A 24,460-nucleotide genomic window follows, 5' to 3' on the forward strand; every position below is an offset into this window, starting at 1 on the left:
TTCACACTCAAACACTGTTGAGATCCACCGGAGAACACTGGAAATTTATTTTGATTTTTGAAAAATAAAATCTATACCCTTCTCGGCACTGACCAAATGGGCCTTTTTGAAATATCGGTACACATATGCTATCCTTACATACAGTAAAAGCTTGTTATAACACTCTTCAAGGGACCGGAGAAAAAGAGCGTTATAAGCCGAAGCGTGTTATAACCAAAAGTCTCGTTTAAACGCTGATTAGCATTATACCGCGAATTCTCATTTTAAAGCGAAAAAAGCGTTATAAAGGAAGTGGAAACAAGAATTTTATTTTAAATTTGAACAACTGTTCCAGTTGGAAATAAAAAAATCTGAAATTTTACTTTGATTTTGAGGTCTGCTATAATACTTAATATACAGTGGAACCTCGATAACTCGAAACTCTTTAACTCGAAAACCTCTATTAGCCGAAGCAACCTCCATTCCCCTTGAAATCTCCATAACACTCAATGTTAACTTTACTCGGATAAGTCGAAATTAACTATACAAACCAGTCGTAACTCGAAGCTACAATTTTGCCAAAAATAGGAGAAAGCCTCTATAAGTCGTACGTTGTTGGGCGTTTACCATTACCTTGCCTTTACCTCCATAACTCGAATATTTCAATTCATACTTCTGATACTTCTATCTTTTATGCACTTACATATCTCAGTTGTAACTCCAAGCTAAAGTTTTGCCAAAAAATAACGAGAAAGCCTCTATAAGTCGTACGTTGTCTGCCGTTTACCTCTATAACTCGAATATTTCAATTCATACTTCTATCTTATATGCACTTACATACCCCTTAATTCATTCATTTTGAAAGACCTCTATAACTCGAACACTCTCAAAATCTTACCTGCATAACTCAAAACTGATTATCTCGAAAACCTCTATAAGCCAAATGAATGACCATTCCCCTTGGATTTCGAGTTATCGAGGTTCCACTGTAAATGATTTTTTGGCAAAATTTTGCCATAAAAGTTTTTTTTTGCTTTTTTAAAAGATCAAAACTACAAAAATTGCAAAAAAAACTGTTGTTGCGGCCAAAATTTTCAGAAAGTGATAATTTATTACACATGAGTAAGCTTTTTTTCGCAAAACATTGGGGTTTTGTTGTTAAAATTATGAAAAAAATGTGATTTTTCCTGAATTTTAGAGCGTTAAAACGCGATTTATAATCGCTCATGAGCGTTATATCGTGATTAATTTTACATTGGTTTAAATGGGGATGTCAAGGGACCGGAAGAAATCAGCGTTATAACGAAATTAGCGTTATATCCGAAAGCATTATAACGAGCTTTTACTGTATTTAAACAATATGGCAATTGAGAGCAGACTCAACAAAGTTGTGATCTTCACTGATTCACTAAATTCCATCGACCTTTTAGTTAACCTAGACGGCTACTCATATGCGAAATTATCCCACTGGTTATGTCACCCACTCTGTGGATTTCAAATTAGAAACAAACGCATCTGCGCATGTGTCAGTAAACGTGTGTGTGTATTTTGTTGTCAGTGGATTAGTGGTGGAAGTGGGGGTGCTGGTGGTGTTTCCGTTTACTGTTCACAAGCATCAATTCCTGAGACATGCGCAGATGCGTTTGTTTCTAATTTGAAATCCACAGAGTTGGCGACATAACCAGTGGTCTTAGTTTGCATTGGAGTAGTCATCCAGGTTAACTAAAAGGTCGATGCTAAATTCCGTCTCTCAACTTAGATCTAAATCTAAGCAACGTCGAATTTCCTCAGAAATCTCATCTCTCCAGAATGACCGGGATGTTACCATAGCCTGGATTCCAGCCCACTCTGGAATTTTGGGAAATGAAACAGCAGACTTAGCAGCAAAGCAGTCACTAAGAATTTCACCTGTACCAGAAATACCTGTTCCAATTTCTGATGTGATGCAAGCCTTATGTTCATGGTTAATTCCCAGCCAAAGCCACACCACCAACATTCAAAATTTACCCAGGAAGCAGGCCGTTGCCTTATGCCGTGTACGTATGGGCCATGCCCTCCTCACCCACTCTCATCTATTCAAAAAAGAACCCCCTCCAATATGCTCTACATGCGAAGTCCAACTCGCTATCTCCCACATCTTACTCACCTGTCAAGATCATACCAATTTAAGAAACTCACTCGACCTCCCTAAAACTCTACCTGAAATATGTAGCTCATAACCCTTCAGTCTTACTCTCCTTTCTCCAAAAATCCAACCTCCTTCCATTAATGTAACAGCATAAAATGACCCGTGTACATGGCATGGTGACCAACCAACAGGTAACAGGTAACATTGTGTTTTCACCTATTGAAATACATGTGAATTTTTGAAATCTCTTGCCCTCGCTACGCTAGAGCTTTGGTTCTCTTTCACAAAATTAAAAAAATTCCACGTTTGAGGCTTCTAAAAATTGAACAGGGAAAACGAAAATTTTTTATTCAAGTCGTGATGGGTTATAAGAAGAGGAAGACCCTCCTGTAATTACTTGTAATTGTCAACTTTAGCAGAACTGTTTTCTCATCTTTCGTTTTATTCGTCAAAATTGGTAATTCCCCCCCCCCCTCTGATATCAGTCGGCAAATTTTCGGTTGTACCCTCCCCCTCACCCCTTCAAACAAAAGCTTTAGAGTTTCGTCCCTGCAGAGCAGACAGTTATTATAGGCAAAGGCATCGAGGGTGCGAGAAAAGTAAAACAATGTCGCATGCGGAATATGGATGGGGTTTGGGGAGGCAGCTAGGCAGAGTAGATACTCGTACTCGTATAACACGCAGTTAAACAACTATATCTACAATATTTTCACTGGAAGAAATAATTCGGTTTTATTATAGTACGGTATGGTATATAGTATAGCGTATCCAGCCAGTTATTGTGCGGCTGCCACCGCGACCGCCACACCGTGCCGCCAAAACGTACTAATTACAATTCAATTTAAATGCAAATTTAACCGCGTTAACGCTTCCGCGCGCCATAATTTTTCGTTTAATTGCCTGTTTTAGGCGAATATAGTTTACCATTATAGGCGGTCGGCGGGACGCGCCGCGCCGCGCCATTTTTCGCCAACTAATCAAATTTAATTTTAATCAGAAAAACACCCTCTTTTCGTTTGCCGGGCTGGGCCGAGCCGCGTGATTTTTCACACATTTTTTTTTTTTCACGACGACGACGCGAGCCCAATGTGAGAAATTCTTTATAGAATTTTTGGCTACTGCACGACGATAAGTTAGTATGATGAGCCCGGATATCGAGCAACCTTACATTTTATATACAGTTTAGTATTAGTCGAAGAATTCGAACCGGGTATTCCGTTTGCGTCATTCTGTACCAACGAACGTAATCGAAACGACCTAAATATTGAAACAGGCCGGTGCTTTTTCTTCTTTTTTTTTTCGCTGTTTTCCCCCTCGTTTTCGTCTTTTTGTCTATATACGGGTAGTTTCATCGCTTTCTAGAGAATTAGCAACAGTTTAAGCGTTTTATTAATTTAATTCTTCGGATTGCGCGCGTGATTTTTATTACGGTCTAGAGTTTTCTTGAATTGGTCCCCGGAGGGTTTCTCCACCTTTTTTTTTTTTTTTTTTTGGTGTGTGTGTTTCCCCGTATCCACGTCTAGATGCTGGTCGTCGTACATTACGTATATACACTCGACCAACGTGTGTGGTATACCTCGCCTCATCGTCGTTCTGGCATCGCATTTCGCTCATTTGTTACCTACGTGTGGTTTTTTTTTCGCCCTACTCTTCTCTGCATTTCGCTACGACGACGACGGATATTAGCGCAAAGGTACCTAAAACGCAACGTAGATCTGTTTTCTCTTAATCCCTTAATAGTGCTGCACTTCGTGTCCAATTCGCATGCGTACGTGCTCGTTTTACTCGCAGACTCTATCAGCATACGCAAAGAGTTCGATAACTTTTGCAAACGTCTACCTTTACGTGTAATTGCCTTTTGCCTTCTCTATTTATGGCACCTTTTTGAAAACAATCCGCGGAACGAATACGAGAACGTCTTGTAGTTTATCGATTAGGTACATACCTACTGTGTCGGTCAAATTTTCTGCGGAGGAACCGGTGAGGGGGAAGGGGCCAGGGGGAGGAAGTTGACGAGTAACATGAGATGACCCTGATGCATACGGATCCAAATTCGAGACCATTTTTCAAAGCGAGAAACGAGGGGTTGAGAAGTCGCACGAAACCTATGTTCATCTTGGTTGAGGGAAGGGGGGGAGGAGAAAACTCGATTTTAAATTCAAAAATTTGATCTGTGGATTTTGAATGTACATATATATTTATTGAGTCAAAAAATTACGATCAAAGCTCCTTACAAGTGGGTCATTCCACGTCAATTGGACCAAGAAGTGGTAGTGGGGTTGGGCGATTTTTTTGAAATTTTTCCTGTGGAAAGACATACCGAAGGGATGACCAATGGCGCAAATCGCAGCCCTCTAGCCCATTTTTAAAGGCAGCCAGGGGGTGTCAAAGTTTTCAGTGAACCTAAAATATCATTCATTTCAGCGGTGGATTACTCGATAACCGCGATACCTACCAAAATGGAACTTTTCCCCATAGTTAGAGGTTTTGAAAGGCTTTTTGGTGATATAATAAACATCAGTGTTGCCATTTTTTTTCGTACAAAAAATAAGCTCAAAAAGTTTCAAAACGTAGTTTTCACATCGTTCCGACTCTCAAAAATTCTGAAAAAAATATATTATGGCCAACTTTTCATGTTGAATAAAATATTAAAAAATTGAGCTGCTAACATGTTGCAAAGTTGATTTAAAAAAAATTGTAATTTGAGAAAAAATGCGATTTTTTGATTTAAAACATGAAAAAAAGTTTTGATAGGAGAAGTGGACCCATTTGACTCCTATTTTTACGTATCCGTTGAAAAGGTTGAAAAAACTCCTTCACTCGATGAAATTAACTCATCGCAAAAAAATCAAAATTCGAAAAAAATCAATTTTCAATTTCAAACATCAAAAAAAGTTTAAATTTATTCAGTTGTCTTATTTTGACCTCTTTCTGACGTATTTCATGAAAACGTTGATAAAAATTACACTCGCAGTAAAAAAATAAAAATTCGTTCATTTTTTGAATTTTTTCGAATTTTGATTTTTTTTTTAGGAGTTCATTTCATCGGCGAAAGGTTTTATGATTGCTTATTTCTCCAGCGATTTCATGAATTGAAATTTTAAATATGCAATGTAAGTGTGGCACGTTTGACGAATCAAAAAAAAAAACAAAAATTCTGCACAACACTAATTACTTTTCTAATTAGGCCGTTCTGGAGTCTCCAGCAATTCTTATGGAAATTTCTATCTCTCAAAAAATTTGATTGAAATCTCTCGAAACTAACTTAAGCACCTGTAAACATGTTCAAAATCGGTTGATTATCTGCTTGACCGATTTAACACAGATTTTCTAAAATATTCTCGCAGATTCAGAAGCTTTTTTTTCGATTATGAAATCGCTGGAGAAATACACGATTTTGAAATTGAAGAAGCCAATTTTGAAAAAATGATATGCCATCGGTTAAGTGAATCACTAAAAAGCACCAATCGCGTTTGCACGTGCTGAAGTTGATTTTGACAGTTTTTATGGCACTTTTTACAATCTTGAATTTTCAAATGTAATGGCTAGAAGCTCCTTTTATTGTTAGATCTACTTTTTCTGTTCGGTATAATTCTGTGAAAAAATATCAAGCTTCAAAAATGAGCCGGAGGCTCCAGAAATGTCCAAAACGATTCGAAACCATTTTAAATCGACTCTAGGAGTTGAAAATAAGGCATACACCAGTTTTCAGTTTTCCAGGTCTTTTTGGTAAAATTTCGATTTTTCTATTTTTAGACGAAAGATTTTAAAAATTAGTCAAAAATCAAAAAGTTAATTTTAGCCACTGAAATTTTGGCTGGTGATGTATTTTTGTTTGCTATTTCGATTTAGCTTTGTTCGGGTTAAAAAATTTTCTGCTGGTTGGGATAATACCTCGCTTGACAGACGATTATTTTGCTCAAATTGCCAGATTTCAGTTTTTTATTAAATGAAATCTGCGAGTAGAAATTAAAATGATGGTCCAAAGTACCTACATCGAGTTTTAATTTAACTCGCTTATTACCTATCTGGGAACCATTGATTAAATTTCTGAGTTTAAAACCAAGTTTTTTTACCTGTTCTTTTTTTTCTTTTTTTTTTAATTCAGAAAAAAAATTGGAAAAGTGTTTTTTTGTGGGGTAGTTGGTGGTCATTTTTTACATGAAGTTACAAGCGATGAAATTGTAAAACAAAATTAATTGTTTTTTCAAAAATTACTTTTTTGAAGTACCCAAAGCTATTCTTCACTTTTATCTTCGATTCTCAAATTTTTCCATAGGACTCTTATGCTCAATGTGAACTATCTCACTGTATTTGATCAGAATCCAAGGTATGTTCATGTTTTCATCGATCCTGCTGGACTTACCCTTTACATAATGTTCGTAATGTGTGAAAATTTAAAAAAAAATGTATGGGGGGGGGCAATATCTCCTAAAGAGGAGGCTAGCGAGAGGTCAAGAATATTAGCGCCAAGTGTTTTTACACCAGGTCCAGCCAACCTCTGGGACCACTTTCGACTCTATTCGAATCGAAGGGCGACTGAAAACATTTTAGAGGAGAGGGGACCCATTTATAAAATTTTACAAACAATTTCAAACTAAATTTGAGTGGCTGAACTTTTTATTACAGGGGTTTTGATGCATGTTCTGTCCAATCAACGCTGCAAAAATAGTTTCCTAATGAGCATCACAAATAGTGCAAATGAAAAAGCAGTCCTATACTTACAGGATATTTTAAAAACTTTTTTTGCTTTCAAAAAATTAAAAAAAAGAGCATGCCGGATCAAGTTATATTCAGGAAGACCACCAATCATCATCGCATCGTGTAAAATTTCACGATTTTATTTCAGCGCGAATTCGCAATCTCCTTCTCGAGTAAGTTCGGTATTTGTTCAGACAATTTATGAAAATACCTGTTTACTCGTAGAGTACATTTTTCAAAAATAATTTACCGAAATTCATAATAACGTCACGACCTCATCCACATACACGAAACAAACCCTGTAGAAGAAAAAAAAGGACGATGTCAACCTCGACGACGTACAAAAGCTAAACACGACGTCATCATCATTTATCTGTGAAAGTTTAGTAGTTTTTTTTTTAGCCTACTCGCATTACCAATGAGTCGGTATATAGAAGTTTGAAACAGAGGGAGTGAGAGAGAGAATGAGAAAGATGAAGAAGAAAAAAAAAATAGAAAGAAAAAAAGTGAAGCACTGCGTTGTCAGCAACCGATAACGGACGTCAGCTTCCGTTAAAAAAAAAAGTCAACATTAACCTAGACGGGATTTTTGTCGGCGTTGTGTTTTACTTATTGTATAGGTATAGCGTTGTTTCGTTGAAATTTTTGCTCTATTTTAATCTCTACATTTCTATAGCACATGTGTATTGTACGTATAATAATGTAGGTACCTTATACTTATGTGTACCTATACGCAAAAGGTAAATGCATAACGTTTCTATGACGCACTTCGTAGGTATATGTTTCTTCGTATAACTTTATAAAACCTTCTTTTTTTTTTTTGGTTTTGTTTTGCTGTTATTATTACTATCTTTCTCTTAACTTTTTCTTTCTTTCTATCTTTACCCATCGTAAGCATTATGATTTTTCTATCTTTCTTTCTTTTTTATTTTATTTCATATACGAGAGTAAATTGAAATAAATTTCTGATTACAAATAACAAAAAACATTATGTACTACTTTACCAACCTCCGTAATTTGGCCTGACTCGTTTATCGTAACTTGCGCTTACTGAATCCAGAATGGCTGATATATTCACATCGCCCAGCATTCCGCCTCCGTGCGTTCTGCAAAATTGAAAAACATAAAATCGTTATACCCGAGTTATTATAATGATCGATCGTATATAATGGAATAATTATGTATTTAATATAACCTACGATACGACGCGTAAGTAAATTCGCGAATAAAATAGCCTATATACAAGCGAGAGGCATGAATCGTATAGGTATGTACAAGTTTCGGTAGCGTTGCGCGTATTTGCGGCGAACCGAGTATGCAATTCTATTAACATCTAGCCACGTTCCATCTGCGTAACGTTGGCCACCGCACCGCACCCCACCCACGTTACCATCTAGGTGAGAAATTTAGCCGAACCAACTCGTCGCTTCGAACCTACGAAGTCGAAACTCTTGTGTCGGATGTTTTCAAAGAAGCCGATTTCATTTCTGATGGATTAATTCACCCAAAAATCCTAAATGCGCCCTTGTACGTAGGAAGGAGCAGAGGAGGCACAAAAATTCAAAACTTTCGAGACAACCAGCGTTATTAGCGTCGAAATAGCGATTTTCAAGGGCTACGATTTCATCTTCAATGGCCGGCCGTTGAACTTGAAAATTCGAAATGTTTCTGGAAGAGGGGGCGGAGGGAAGTGGAAGGGGTGTTGAGAATATAAATATTTCGAAAAATGCGATATTTCGTATCAAAATATGGCTTTTTGAGGGTCCTAATGCGACGTTTTGGATACTTATCCATTGAACATGTGAAATTTGAAATGTGCTCCAAAATGAAGCGGTGGAAGGAAGGGGCGAGCTCAACATTTGTGTGCTCGAAAAATGCAAGATTTCTATATAAATAGGGAAATATGGGGCTTCGAAGAGTCTTTTTAGTGATAATTTCATTTGAAGAAGCACAAAACTCAAAATTTTCGAGAAAAACGATATTACGTAGTATTAGAGTGTGGTTTTTCGAGGGCACCAATTTCATTTTCAATGACCGTTCAACTCGAAAATTCAAAATGTTCTCTGCAGAAGGATAGAGGTGACTAGGGGGGGGGGGAGAGATGCAAAATCTGAAGATTTAAAAAAAAACATCTTGCGCAGTAGGCAAGATTACCCGACTTTGCTCTGTTATACAGGAAAATAAACAAATTTACCGAAATTTACGGATTTACCAAAATTTACCAATTTACCGAAATTTACCAATTTACCAAAATTTACCAATTTACCAAAATTTATCAATTTACCGAAATTTACCAATTTACCAAAATTTACCAATTTACCAAAATTTACCAATTTACTAAAATTTACCAATTTACCAAAATTTACCAATTTACCAAAATTTACCAATTTACCAAAATTTACCAATTTACTAAAATTTACCAATTTACCAAAATTTACCAATTTACCAAAATTTACCAATTTACCAAAATTTACCAATTTACCCAAATTTACCAATTAACCAAAATTTACGAATTTACCAAAAATTACCCCAGCAATTTACTAACATTTACCTCAGTAATTTACCAGACATTACCCACTAATTTACCAATTTTCCATTTTACCAAGAATTACCCCAGCAATTTACCAACATTCACTTCAGTAATTTACCAGACATTTCCTCACGAATTTACCAATTTTTTACCAAATTTTAATTACCCCAGTAATTTACTGCCAAAGGTTTTTACCAATTTACCAAACTTTACCAATTTACCAAAAATTACCCAAGCAATTTACCAAAATTTTCGACCAACTTTAATTACGAGTAATTCACCAAAAATAGCTAATCATTTTATTTACTAAAAATTACTATTAATTCACCAAAAAAAAAAATTATCAAAATTTACTGGCTATTTACCAAAAACTTAATGTTTTTTGTTAAAACAAAAATTACACTAGAAATTTTTGAAAAATTTTGATTTTTTATGGCAGTCAAAATTGTCAAAAAGCGTCCATTTTTGTCAAGATTGTCGAGAAGAGCAAATTTTTGTCAAAATTATCAGAAAGGTGCCCATTTTTTGTATAATTGTCCAGAAAAGACCAATTGTTGACAAAATTATCAAATAGTCCTGTTCTTGTCAATATTGTCCCAAGAAATCCCATTTCCGCTAAAATTGTGAAAAAATTTCCATTTTTGCTCAAAATTATGAGTGTCTATTTTTTTTTAACGAGTTATAAAAAAGTTATAGGTACCTACTTTACGTTTTTTCTTCAAAAGTCTTTTGGGGAATAGTTTTTTGATAAAGTAGTTTGATGGTCGTAAGTTTTGCCAAAGTTATCGAGAAATTTGTGCTTTTTTGTCAAAAACGTCCAAAAAGCCCTCTTTTTGTTTCAAAGTTTGGCAAACAAAAGTCAAGTTTTCATAACATTGCTTTAAAAGCTCATTTTTTCGTTTTTTCTCCCAAATTCTTTCATTTTTTTAGTTTTTTTAGTTTTTATGGCAATTTTTCGATATGTATGAAAAATTTCTTCTGGGGCGTGTCCTTATGACAAAGCTCTCATTTCACTTTATACAATGCAGATTGGGCCCTTGAATAGAAGTGAAATGCAAAAAGCTTTGAAAACCATCAAAATCGATTGATTGACATAAAATATCATTGTTGAAACGTGTTTTAAAAATATGACATAAAAACATGTAAAAAGCACTTCAATTGACGGTTCGATTCATCATGATAACTCGAGTTATTGGTGTGAAAGTTCAGTTTTGACTCGAGTCCCGGTAATTTTCACTAGACCCTGGCAGAGAAATCACTGAAAAAAACTTGTGCAAAAATGTAAATAGCTGACTTCATTTTCGGTTCAATTTCCTAAAGAAGTTAAGGAGAATAAAATACCGTATTTACGGCAAACTGGTTAGGCAATTTTATTAACATCTAAACACTCAAACACTGGATCTTATCATTTTTATCAATTCAGTCGGGGTTTTGGGTTTTGAACTTTGGTTCTTTGATTTTGCTCAACATTTTGGTATAGGTCTCTCAGGTTAGGAAAGGGGTAAAATCACCATCATTGGCCTCCATCCCTCTTATGGGGTCGGCGGGGGAGATTTTTTAATCATAATTTTGTTTCTTACTCGATCTTGGAACTTGATTACTCTAGAGTTGCGTAACTTTTCAGGAAATCGTACGTTTGCAGGGTTTTAAAGATGATTAGAAATAAACTCAAAAACTTTCGGTCAATATTTCGAAAGTTCAAGAAAGCTCAAATTTCAAATTTTAGAGCTATAATTTACTAGAATTTGGCGAAAATCCAGAAAGCATATTTTTCAATAATATTTACAACCGTCAATTTTTCGTGACGAGATTCGCCAAACCATGAATTAGGAAGAGGAGAGCAGGGGGGGTTACGGAGCCCCAAAATTTTGGTCGAAATGTAGAAAAATGTCGAATATCGTGTGATATATCGTTTCACACGTTTTAAAGAGCGCTGAATACGAATATCGACTTACTTTTTCGATTTGACGCCCCCAACACCCTTCTTCGTGTAAGTGACACCCAATTTTCTGGCAAATTAAATAAATCGTGTGTCATATGGTCGTGGTTTATTCGGTTTTTGGAAGCGCTGAATTCGAATATCTGTTTATTTTTTTTTAATTCAGCCCCTCCATGATTTCAGACTATGATGGATATATGTACTTAGTATTGCTCGATTGTATAAAAGAGAAAGTTGCTACCAAATATATTTTGTATTTATGTATGCTGTGTAAGTAAAGCACTAAGTGTACCTACTTATATAACTTACACTTTTCGTCGCCGTTATACCCTACCCTACATGTATGTATGTATATGAAATACTTGGATGAAATTTCAATGTATTTGTAGGTAGTATAAGTTTACTAGTAAAACGATCGAAATATGTACATGTAGAAGGTAAAAAGAAGGATGTAGGGAACACGAGAAAATTTTGGATCAATATCATCGGTATCAGATGGTGGTGAACGTTTTGAAAGATTAGCAAAAGTAGCGGTAGCGACGACGACGACGGCGACGCTTCTGAGCACGATGACGACGTTAACAGCAGAGTGCGGAAAAAAGTATAGCGACTTTTAGCTCTATTGCTTTTATTAAAAAAAAAAAATCTAGTATGTACACAGTACACACCAACAACAGCGGCACACCGCCACGCTACGCTACGTTGCGCCGTGATGAAGAGCGGAAGAAAGAAATGGAGCTTTTATTGTGGAAGCTGTGGGTCGAGTCGAGTCGAGTCGAGTCGCGTAAACGTACGATATATCGCGCGCCAACTACTCGCGCTCAAAGCACATACTCGGGCAAAGACGTTAGCGTTATTTAAAGCATCGCAGGCAGGCAGGCACTAGGTGCGCATAGTGCCAAGGCAAAGGCGAAAGCGAACCTCATCGTACTCGTATACATAGTGCAGCGGGTTGCCGTTGCCCGAGAATTACGAAGGAGGAGTCGGTAACGATTTTAAAATATAGCGTCCCAGCGAGACTTTTAATTTCGCTCGCCGCGAATTATTAATGTGCTCAGGTTCGAGAACTTTGTTAGAAGACAAATCTGTCACTTTCAACCTTTTTCCTTCGTGCGTCGTCTTGCCCGTTTAATATTAGTTCTATACTCGTAAACTCGTATACACACAATGCCTTAATTTTTTCACTATACCTACCGGTGGTGAGTCTACGAGTATGTGTACTATAGTGCCAAGTTTTCTGATTATCTCTTATCTAGCTGTTCTCACTTTCATCGTAGGTAAAGTACCTATACCTACCCATCTCGTCAGTGTTATTATTCGCCAAAACGAGTTACTGCCGTTTAAGCGATATCGCAGGATTTCAAAACAGAGATTGCTTTCGTCATACTTTCTCTCTCCATTTACTACATATTCAATGAAACACGATTCTTGATAATGTTTTCATCTTTTTGACCAGGATTTAAACGATACCATAATTTTTGGAAAGAAGAATGAAGATGGATTGAAACTTGGTCGTCATCGTCGTAGTTTCCTTTTAAATGTTAGACCTGTTGACCTGTCAGCTATGGGGTGGCACTTATTGAAGATGAGCTTGAGGTATTGATGAGTTTCCTCCTCTATGTATCTCCCTCTGTCATTCCTTTTTCCCTATATTAGAGGACCTGTTCAGGCGATCTTGTTTTCTCCATCCTTTCGAGTCTTTCCTATGCACTTTTGAACTTCATGATGACTTTATTCAGAGATCTGGTTTTGGTTTTCTCAGGTGGGGCATCTGTCTCTGAGAGTCAACCTCGCCAATAATCTCTTCATCATGAATTTCATCTCCATCGCTGTTATTCTTCTTTTATCAGATTTCGATTTCTTCAGTGCCCCTATCTCGCTCCCCCTATTTCACCTTTTTTTTTTTTTTTGGTATATATAGGGACTTTTGCCGTATCCTAAAAAATTTATATAAAAAACACTCACGCATTTAGCCTGAGAGTGAGGAGATACAGACTTTTCTTCAAATAAAAATCTTTTAAGAACGAATTGATTCACTTTTTTTGAAACATCTGTACAGCAAATTGCTGTTGAAAACCATTTGGAACCACCACAACCGCTTTTTTAGGTCAATTGAAACGGGACCCAGAACCATCAGAACCGTTTCAAAATTTGGAAAAGAGAAGTACCGAAAGAACAACCATATAAAATGATTTTGAAACAATTTAGAACCATTTAGAACCGATTGAGTTTTTTAAGGAAAGAACAACCAGAACAAGAACCAGAACAAGTTTCAAATAAGAAGAACCATCAGGAACCCTTTTCAGGAATCGGTTCTTTTTGGTCCTCTCATCATTGAAACTTCGTTTTTTTTACCAAAGTGAAATAAGAATTCATGTTTTTCATGCAAAATAAGCGAGGTAAAGGGGAATTTTCACAAATTTTCAATTTTTTGCCAATTTTTTGCATCTGGAACCATTTGGAACCATTTTATTGGTGGAACAACCAGTACCACCAGCAAAATATCAAAGGAGGAGTAAAAGGAACCACCAGAACCGTTTGAGTTTGAGAAGAACTGAGAACCATTTTGGAAGAACAATGTGAAAGGTATCTTTTGGAACCAAAACAAAACCGTTTCAAAGCCACAACTGGGAACCTTTTGAGAACCGAAACCAGAACCACTTATTTTCAAAGGTTCTGAAAACCACAACCATCACAACCAATTCAAATCCAAACGGTTCTCAACACTGACAGCAATTGATCTGTTTTCAAGCAAAGTGAATCGAATCGAATCGAATCGAATCATTCACAACCGATTGGCGATTGAACAAATTGATCAATATCTAGGTGAATCATTCGTGAACGAGTTGATCTATAGTTACTGAATCATTTGCGAACGAATCGATTCGTATAAGTGAATCGTTCGCGAACAAATCGATTCGTATAAGTGACTCGTTCGCGAACGAATCGAATCATTAACTTTTAACTTATTTTTGATGACTCATTCGCAAACAAATTGATTCATTTACTCAATTTTTGATGAATCATTCGCGAACGAATTGATTTGCATAAATGACTCGTTCGCGAACGAATTGATTCATTTAATCAATTTTTGATGAATCATTCGCGAACGAATTGATTTGTATAATGACTCGTTCGCGAACGAATCGATTCATTTACTCAATTTTTAAATTTTAATGAATCATTCGCGAACAAATTGATTCGTATAAGTGACTAAGTGACTCGTTCGCGAACGAATTGATTTGTATAAGTGACTCGTACGTGAACGAATTGATTCATTTACTCAATTTTTGATTAATTATTCGCGAACGAATTGATTCACATAAGTGACTCGTTCGCGAACGAATCGATTCATTTACTCAATTTTTAATGAATCATTCGTGAACGAATTGATTCGTATAAGTGACCAAGTAACTCGTTCGCGAACGAATCGATTCATTTACTCAATTTATGATGAATCATTCGTGAACCAATTGATTCGCATAAGTGATTCGTTCGCGAACAGATTGATTCATATAAGTGACTCGTTCGCGAACGAATCGAATCATTTACTCAATTTTTGGTGAATCATTCGCGCGATTCATTTACTCAATTTATGATGAATCATTCGTGAACCAATTGATTCGCATAAGTGATTCGTTCGCGAACAGATTGATTCATATAAGTGACTCGTTCGCGAACGAATCGAATCATTTACTCAATTTTTGGTGAATCATTCGCGAACGAATTGATTCGTATGAGTGACCATGTGACTCGTTCTCGAACAAATCAATTCGTATAAGTGACTCGTTCGCGAACAAACTGATTCATTTACTCAATTTTTGATGAATCATTCGTGAACGAATTGATTCGGATAAGTGACTCGTTCGCGAACGAATCGATTCATATAAGTGACTCGTTCGCGAACGAATCGATTCATCTACTCAATTTTTGATGAATTATTCGCAAACGAATTGATTCGTATAAGTAGACTCGTTCGCGAACGAATCGATTCATTCACTCAAATTTTGGTGAATCATTCGCGAACAAATTGAATCATTCTTTGTCAATCATTCGCGAACGAATTGGTTCGTATAAGTGACTCATTCACGAACGATTTGATTCATAAATATTAAAGAAAGGTGTCCGCCTGGAAATCAGGTCAGATGCGGCTAACTTGAACTGACCATAAGGTCGATGTTGACGCATTACATTGTTCAGAAATTATTTCAACTCCGAACTTCGACTCTCTCTCTCTCTCTCTCAAAAAAACCACAAAACTCTCGAGCCTCCTCAACAATCAAATCGCCTGCTACGCCTTAATCGAAATTGTCAGTCGCTTAATTCAGCACTCGGAAATAGAAAACGTCATTTTCATTCCGTTCTACACACCTAGATTTTAAAAGATTTGAAAAAAATGGTCGATAACGTGGATGGATTTTTTTTCCTTCAAAAATTAGAGCAAACTTTCAATTCAAAGAACGTAATAGTAAAACCGGAGAGAAATAAATACATAGAAAGAGAGAAAGAAAAATGTGAAAGCGGATTCTTCTTCTTCTTCAGATGAATAGTACATACAAATGGTATAGATAACAAGTTTTCCAAGCGCGTCATGCATAAAAAATGAATACATTTTTGTGGCGTAGTGAATTTTTACTTTAGTAGGTAGCTAAGCTTATAGCATGGCTGATGGTTGGCGCTTGGCGCTTGGCGCACTACACATTCGCAGCAGTGTAAATTTCATGGTCGTGCAGAACTTCATTAATAAATGATTTTAGGTCGCAGCGACTTGAAAACCTCGTGTAAAATGGTGTAAGTATAGCAGTAGGGTAACACACGAATACCGAGTATGTAACGTATAGCTATAGCTCTGCTGTAAAACTAAAACTCTGTGTGTGACCTGATGTCTTATATACTGTACTATAAGCTTAGGTGTTGGTATTATAAGGTACTGTTGCATAAAAACAAAAAGGAAAAAAAAATACACGAGCTTTTCCATTCTGCCTTTTATGTATAATGGCTAAATTTACAAGCATATTTAGGTTTATTTTCTCCAGTCGTTTTCTAGCCTCTAGCGGACAGTTTTTATTACCATTTACCTTCTCGTAACTAGGTAAGATATAGAGGGTACAGTAAGCTCGTACAATCTAGTACGAGTATATATATATGGTAACCATACATTTGGGGTACAACGATAAATTTCTGACACAATATCATACATGAACAATGAGTGCATGAGGTTGCTATTATTATAAATTTATATCGAAGGGCAGAGCTACGTAAATTTTTCATTATTTTAAACTACTTTTGAGCTTTATGACTTAGTTTTTTTTTTTTTTTTTTTAATTCAGGGCTCTAAAAATGACCAATTTAGCATACAATTTTTTCAAATTACTAATTTGTTAGATTTTAATAATTATTTTGCATCTAACTTATCGCTAATTTTCATATTTTCTTTCTGTTTCAGGTGAGTGCAGAATTTTTATCACTGAAATTGAAATGGATGAACGTAATTAGTAAGTCTGTAATTTTCATGTTTCGCCATCGCTTCTACTTTCTAGTAAGGACACTTACTACTTACTCTGGATATAGGATTATAAATCCACCTTTAACGTTGTTACCAAATTTCGGACATTTACTAGACGTATTTTTATGTTTACAAATATTTCGCCTCTTCCTTCCTTCTCCTCCATTCCCCTTCTTTATTTTTTTTCTGAATGGAAAATTTCACGCTCGAAAGTCGACTCGTCGAAACGTTGTCGGCAATTATTATGACAAGACGAGTAGCGTTTCTACTGTTACCGTATTGTAAATTTATAGTTCGTCAGGTTTTTGAATGGTGCTAAAGTTCAACAGATATTTGAGTGAGCCACTTGACAGAACTCGCCCCTATTCGTGCTTGCCGTTGCCGTTGCCGTTGCCGCACCGAAGCACCAATCAAAGTAACCGATAGCGTAGAAAGCGATGATGTGCTAATTATAAAATACTACCTATATAAAATAACCCGATATTCAACAAGTTGCCATTTCCGTATGATTTTTACTCGACGAAATGAGTGCATTAAGCGAAAGAGAAAAGGAAAAAAAAATCGCGAAAAGCGTGTATCGAATTTCTAAGTTTATACTTTCATGTAAATTGCTTCGGCGTATTAATGATAATAATAATAGAGAAAAAGTTTAAGAGCACTTCGGAAAAAAGCTACGGTAAATTTTATCAGATCAGACTTTTACAGGAAATACACTTGTCTTCTTTTTTTCCCTACTGTGTTATTATTCGCGTTAAAGTACTCTCGTCGTGAATTTTGTTGTTTTTTTTTTTTTTGCTTTTTGAACGCGTCAAGAATGGTGAAGTTGTTTTTTATGCACTTTTTTTAATCTCTTTTTTGTTTTCAACGTTGGGTACTGTTTATATAGATTTAAAGATACTTTTGGAGTGGTAAGTTAGGTTATTGAAAATCAACTCTGCGTATAATTTGACAGAAGTAAGAATGGTGGTGTTTTTAAGGATAAATTGTTTTCAAAAAATATCTACACCTATCAATATATCGCAATTACCTGTGATTGGGCAGTCATAACTTTGGGAATGTTTCACTGCAATTGTGTATTAGAAACCACTTTTGACATGGGCTTTGAAAAGGTAATCGCAACATTTTTTCGAAAAATGTGGGTCTCGAAAAAGTGCACCATCTCTCACTATGTTTTCTTTGTTAGGCATTTGATTCGGAAGTGAAAAATTACTCATTCAAACTGTATGCTTTTGTGAAAAAAATAGATAGCTACAAGTGTGCAAGGGGTTCCCTGGTGAGCTGGAACATTCATTTGGTTTTTGAAAACCAACTCTGAAAGTCTCGTCAACCGTATAACGTGATCGTTTATTCATTTATTTATTTATTTATTTATTTTTTTGATTCAACTACTCTCTAAGGTGATATCCCAGCTCGCACTAAAATGTCAAAATTGAACAACGTAAAATCATAAAAAAGGATCCTAAAATATACCACTAACACAAATCAGATGCTGAAATTCATTTCTCAATTTTTAAAGAATTTTTAAAATTCAAAATTTGGCCAATTTCCTACAAAAAAAGAAGAAATTTGATGAAATTGACATCAAAAAGGTTTAAACTTGGTTTACAGCCTATTCTCGACCTCCAGAGTAGATCAGTTGTGGTTTTGAGCTATTCAGCAGCATCTAGCAGATCTTCTTCTTGGTGCCATTTCACCCCTAAGGGGATATCGTGACTACGATGCCGCAGCCGCCATTTCCGTGACCCTGATACACCAACTCCCTCCATGTATCTCTTTTTTTGGCACTCCTGATGCACGCCCAGAAGGTACATACATCCAATGACCTTCCAGATGCAGTCTGTCCACCTCGTGGGAGAACGTCCGCGCTCTCTTGTTCCCTCCACCTTGCCTTGAATGGATAGGGACTCCATTTCATCTTCCCTTGTGACATGTCAGAAGTATTTGAGGATTCGACTGAGTACTGCCACCAACAACCTCTTCTGGACAACAATTTCTCCCAGGACGGACACATTAGTGCTCTTCACCATCCATCGGATCCGAAGCATTCTACTCCAGCACCACATCTACAGTGAGTAAATTTTTCTCCTGTCTCTTTCGCATACTGACCAGGTTTCTGACATGTAGAGAAAAACTAAGAAAACTAGAGTGTTTTTACAAGCCTTATCTTTAGAGTCTTGCTCACTGCTGCATCTGATCATATCTTCTTTAGGTGAGACATTGTGCTTTGTGTGATTTGTGCCCTACTCAGGACTGTTAAATTACTGTAATTTATTCGCTGTTAAAATACGGCATTTTACTGTATTTTACCAATTTGGATATGAAGAATTATTTGTAGTTTCACTTCAAAGTTCTGAACTTCTGACATGCCCTGAAGTAAAATTTCGTCTGTGAGGTGTTATTAGCGAATATAGGAAATTTTCCATAGAAAGTTTCTGAAAATTTATAGAGAAAATTTTTGGGAAAACTTTAATTGAACGACAGATTAAGGGAATTGCACGACAGGAAAATCCCACGACAAAATCATGTTTTTGAATGACAGTGCATTGAACAACAAACCTCAAAGACAAGCATATAGAAAATTCACACCTTGAGAAAGCGAATGCACGACGAACATGGGAAAGCCCGACGAAATTATTTCAATTGCCCGACAATGCAAATCATTCGAAAATGGGACTCAACAGTAACAAAAATAACATTTTTTCACACCTTACAAGTTTGGATTCTCCAAAATTTTGGCCTTCACTCCGCTCTCACAAAATGTTCATCTTTTCACAAGTATTTTATTCAACTTATTTGGCTCAATTTAGTGTATGAGTAGGTACATTATTTTTCAGTTATAAAACTCCAACTTTTTCAAAATTTTGTCTATCCTCTTACAAATACTTAAAAATTTTGCTTTTTTTCCTTTAAAGGTTGTCAAATTTGTAATTTTTATACCCCCAGCCTCCTCATAGTGACAACATTAGTCAAAATATTGAGAGTAAAAATTTAAAAAATAAAGTACACATGATTTTATTTCTTTGTTACCCCCCTCCCCCTCAATCATAGCTACAAAAAACCCGGCACCAAATCCCTGTATCTTTGAAAGTGCCCAATCCGCTCTTTTGTGACAGTAGAAGCAAAAAATGTGCCTCTAGGGCAGAAGAGGAAGAGGGGTAGGTAGGCCAAACAAGGCTAAAAAGGCACTTCTCATATAATTATTCATACACGTTCTTATGTTACGTTAATATCTTTAATAATTAATTGTTTTTGGAAATTTTAATTTTATGAAAAAATTTGTCACTTTTATCATTATGTCGTCGTTCATTTACTAAAGTCGTCGATGCATTTCATTCAATTTGTCAGTCATACGCTGGCGTTCACTTAATTTTTTTGGCTTGCATTTGAATTTTTGTTGTTGTGCAATGGTTGAAAACGGTTTATGTCATTAAAAAAGTGGTTTTGGGACGTTAGCATCTGTCGTGCAAAACACTTTTTTTTGTCGTTCAAATCATTTAATCTGTCATGCGTCCTGCCAATAAATGGCACCCAAAATTTTTGTCAACTTTCAAATCATGAATTTCCATGGAGATTTATAAACTAAGTACCTAAAGAAAAGTTGAAAAAAAGCGTTGAATTTTGCTTTTTGGTAAATTATGGTAAAATATGGTAATAAACTTTTGGTAAAATACTGTAAAATATGGTAAAATACTGCCGTAATTTACCAACATAAATTACCGCACAGCTGCGTTTTTTGGTGCATTTACACCCAGTGCGGTGTAAACGCAGTGAGTAATTGCTTTTATGAAAGACCCCCTGGAGTGTGAGATGGCATAAATGCAGTGCAGATGCAGTAAAAAAACGCGGTCTACTTCAACAAAACCAGTTTCCAGTAGAACAGAGTAACAGCGGATTTGAAAAAAGGGAGCAGATTTGAAAACATGTGGGTGTAATAACTGAAAAGTGAGACTAAAACGTGTATTTCTTGTCAATAGGGTACTCTGTGTTTCATCTCAGCTTCACTGCCTCCTTTGTTATTAACAACGGATCCCAGGTACATGAATTGATTCACCACTTGGACTCGCTCAATTTCCTGTATTTTAGGCAAGTTGTTCTCATGCGAATTCATAATCATGATCTTCATCTTTGCTTTATTCATCAGCAAGCAGGGATGGAAACCGTAACCGAAATTTTTAACCAAAATGAATTTTAACCGCTAAAATGAGGCAAAAACTGTAACCGTAACCATAACCATAACCAAAATTATTGATTTGAAATTTTTTAACCATAACCTTAACCGATTTATTTTTGTGTTTTGGTTAAATACATAACGGTTATTTTTTTGAGTAAAAATCTCATTTTTTTTCATGTGAAATATGACATTTATTATGATTTTTGAGAAAAAAAGGTCTCAATTTGTGTAAAATTTTCTTCAAACTCAAAAAATGGCTGTAAAATTGCGTTTTTTTCGTTGTTTTGGACGCAGACGCACTTTTTTGACATAGAAGTGCAATTAATTTTTGATAAATGAAAGAAAACCGTAACCTTTATTTTTAACCGTAACCTTTATTTTTATGGCTTATAACCATAACCCTTAACCGTAACCATAATAAATAATTTAAAAAAAAATAACCGCTAAAAAATAACCGATATTTTTTTTTCATTTTGGTTTCCATTCCTGTCAGCAAGCCATATTTTGCACTAACCGCTTCCACACATTTCAGAAAACTGATCATATTTTTGACGCTTGAGGCAATGAGGGTTGTGTCATCAGTGTAGTGAAGATTTGACATTTGTACACGTTCAATTGATACTTGTCCCTGTCATTTGCCTGAGCCATCGTCGGTGGCACTTTCTGCTACAATTAGCTGTAGAGTCTCTTGAATTATAAATTCTCTGTATAGGTTGAATAGAAGCAGGGATAGAATGCAGCCCTGTCGTGCTCCTCTCTCTGGGTAAAATTTCTCCAATATTGTTTCTCTGTTGATATGGACATTTACCATGGTACCATGCTCCCCTTGTACAATTGTTTCATTAGCCACACAGCTGTATTGGTGCACCTATCTTGAGTAGAATGTTCCACAGCTTTTGCCATTGTACGCAGTCAAATGCTTTCTTGTAATCGCCGAGACATAACACAGTGCACACATTGTATTTGCGTGCTTTCTCAATCAGCAGACTTTCCAGTTTTTCAAAAAAATTCCATAAATAGGATCAAAATGAAATTCAGCCCATATAGGTAAACTTGAATTTACTATACTTTGTGACCCTTTTGACTATGGCTCGAGCAAATCTTTTCAAAATTGGTTTGTGCCTGTAGTCCAAATTCAAAATTTTATTTTATGGTTATTTTTGAAAAAATGAAATATTTGTCATTCGAATTTCGATATTCAGTCGAAAAATGCTCAAATTCGGATATTTTTAACCTCCCGAGTAGTAAATCCGAGTTTAGGAAAAGTTACTGAATTCCAGTTACAATCTATTTATCCATTTTTTTTCGAAAACTGGAGAAATCAAAGGTCTATTCGAGGCTTTAGGACTACTCAAAATTATACCAAATCAACGGAGGAGGTCAAAAATTAGGTTGCAACCTAAATTTCAGCTTTTTTCGTTTACTCGTTCGCGAACAGTAAATTTTTCATTCACTTTTTTTTTCTTCAAACGTGATCACTGGAGAAAGTTTTGGATTTGAAACCAACTCAAACGAATTCTGAAGATTGAGTATATGACGAAATCGATAAAACTTGAAGGGGTGAAACTTCAAGTATGTTGAATAGGACCCCTTCCACTACAGGATAGGCATCGCAAAAAAACCTTTTGTAGGAATTAATCCGAATACCTAAATCCTCACTCATTTCATCTAAAATTCCAAAGCTAAAAAATCGAGTGAAAAAAATGTACAAATAGGCTAAATACATCTGCAACACTGTAAAGACGTGTTTATAGATAGAAAGACTCGTTTGTTTGCAGACAGGTCAAGAATGGAAAAAAAATTGCCGCAATTCCGGGCAAATTGATTCGTTTACGTGCCCCCAACCGCATCGCATCGTGCCCGCGCTGGACACCATTTTTACTTCTCGGACGAGTACTCGAGTAAATCTTGAAATGCGACCCGAATGAGGAAAATTTTTTTCATTTGGCGCGTTGCAGTCGTCAAACAGTATTAATCTAGGTTGTTCGTGTGGTTGTTATGTGTACCTTGCTACCTACTCGCAGGCTACGGTTGTGCCCTATCCCCCTATATTCACATACAAGTGTACCAGGTATACCTACCTGTAGACTATACTGTAGTATACATATATGTACGATGTAGGTACTCGTATTATCGACACGCTTACTATTTATACTCGTAGCATTTTTTTTTTTTTTTCATACCTACGTTTCGTCGAAACAATTTTCCAGACGGTTGAAAGGAAAGTAAACCGGAAAATTGGAAGACGTATCTATCTACTGCAAATATGAACAAAGTAAACACTAAACAAACCAGCCAGCGAAGAGAACGGCGAGGCAAAAAAAAAAAATAACGCCGCGATGTAAAAAAGCAAAGTATCTGAAAGAGGAAGAAAAAAACGAGAGAAAAAAAAACCTCTACATCAAAAGAAACGAAAAGAATAAATTAAGGCTTGTAAATTTTCAATTTTCTCTTTCAGTAATTTTCACGAGGAAATATTGTTTCAAATTCTTAATATAAAATTCTTTGCTATTGACGATTGTATTAAAAACGCGTTTTCGCTCGCTGTCGAAGCCGAACCCCGTATTTAATTCGTTTAGTAGGTTAATTACCTATCTTACCTACACCTGTTACAACACCATCTATGTTATCGCACTCGTGGTATCTGACTTGTTGTACGATTGTTCGAAAAAACTCGCGTTTCGTACTGCTTTTTCCCTCTTTCGTTTTAGAAATTGATTTTAGAGCATTTTCAAATTTTCCAATTCTTTGGATAGATTTTACCCGATGAAATTGGGAAGTTAAAAATTGTACTTTATACCGTAATTTCAAAATGCTCTGTCATAACTGGAGCTTCTAGAATTTTTTTTGAAAATTACAGTTTTCCAAAAAATGTTGTAAAATTGGTCAAAAATAAGTCGAGCGGATCGTTAACAGCGTGCTGTGGTTGATTTGGATAATTTTAGGGCACTTTTTGAAAATTTGGAATTTTAAAAATATGACTAGAAGCTCCATGAACGACTTGAAAGGAATTTTGAGTTTTCAAAAATTTGATGGAGGCTTCAAAACTGCTCAAAACTGTTCGAAATCGTTAAAATCGATCGGTGGGGGGGGGGGGTCAAAAAGAGAGTTCGTTTGAAATGTCAGTTTTCTTCGTCCATTTGGCGAAATTATGATTTTTTTAGATTTTTGGCCGGAATTTGATTCAAGTATTAGAATTAACCAAGAATCGAAAAATACATTCTAGCGTCTGAAATTTTAATTGGTGATGTACTTAGGTATTTTAGCGTGCTCTTTCGATTCAGTTTTGTCTCGTTTAAAAATTTGTCTGCTAATTTGGATCCTTCTCTTTGAAATTGAAAACTCTCATAAGCAAAACTTAAAGTACTGAAATTTATTTTTAGATTTTTTGAAAATTTAAAAAGCTACATTAGTTTTTTATTAAAAATGTTTTCTTCTTCGAACAAAGCGAGCTTGTGTGAACATCTATTTTATTTCTGAGGCTATTTTGAAGCCTCCAGTGAGTT

General features: G+C 35.8%; 1 protein-coding gene and 1 long non-coding RNA gene across 7 annotated transcripts in view; one reads left to right on the forward strand and one right to left on the reverse strand.

The window, feature by feature from the left end:
- LOC135841073 (uncharacterized) overlaps positions 1-24,460 on the forward strand; it is a 272,383-nt gene that overhangs the window by 131,579 nt on the left and 116,344 nt on the right. The gene's annotated exons all lie outside the window — the stretch shown is intronic.
- Rdl (Resistant to dieldrin) overlaps positions 1-24,460 on the reverse strand; it is an 85,969-nt gene that overhangs the window by 60,504 nt on the left and 1,005 nt on the right. For all 6 annotated transcript variants that reach the window (XM_065357855.1, XM_065357852.1, XM_065357854.1 and 3 more), the window contains exon 2: positions 7,817-7,914. In XM_065357855.1, the coding sequence (XP_065213927.1) occupies positions 7,817-7,914 (98 nt within the window). The remainder of the gene's footprint in view (positions 1-7,816; positions 7,915-24,460) is intronic.

Source organism: Planococcus citri, chromosome 3 (genome assembly GCF_950023065.1).
Source record: "Planococcus citri chromosome 3, ihPlaCitr1.1, whole genome shotgun sequence".
NCBI classification, from domain to species: domain Eukaryota; kingdom Metazoa; phylum Arthropoda; class Insecta; order Hemiptera; family Pseudococcidae; genus Planococcus; species Planococcus citri.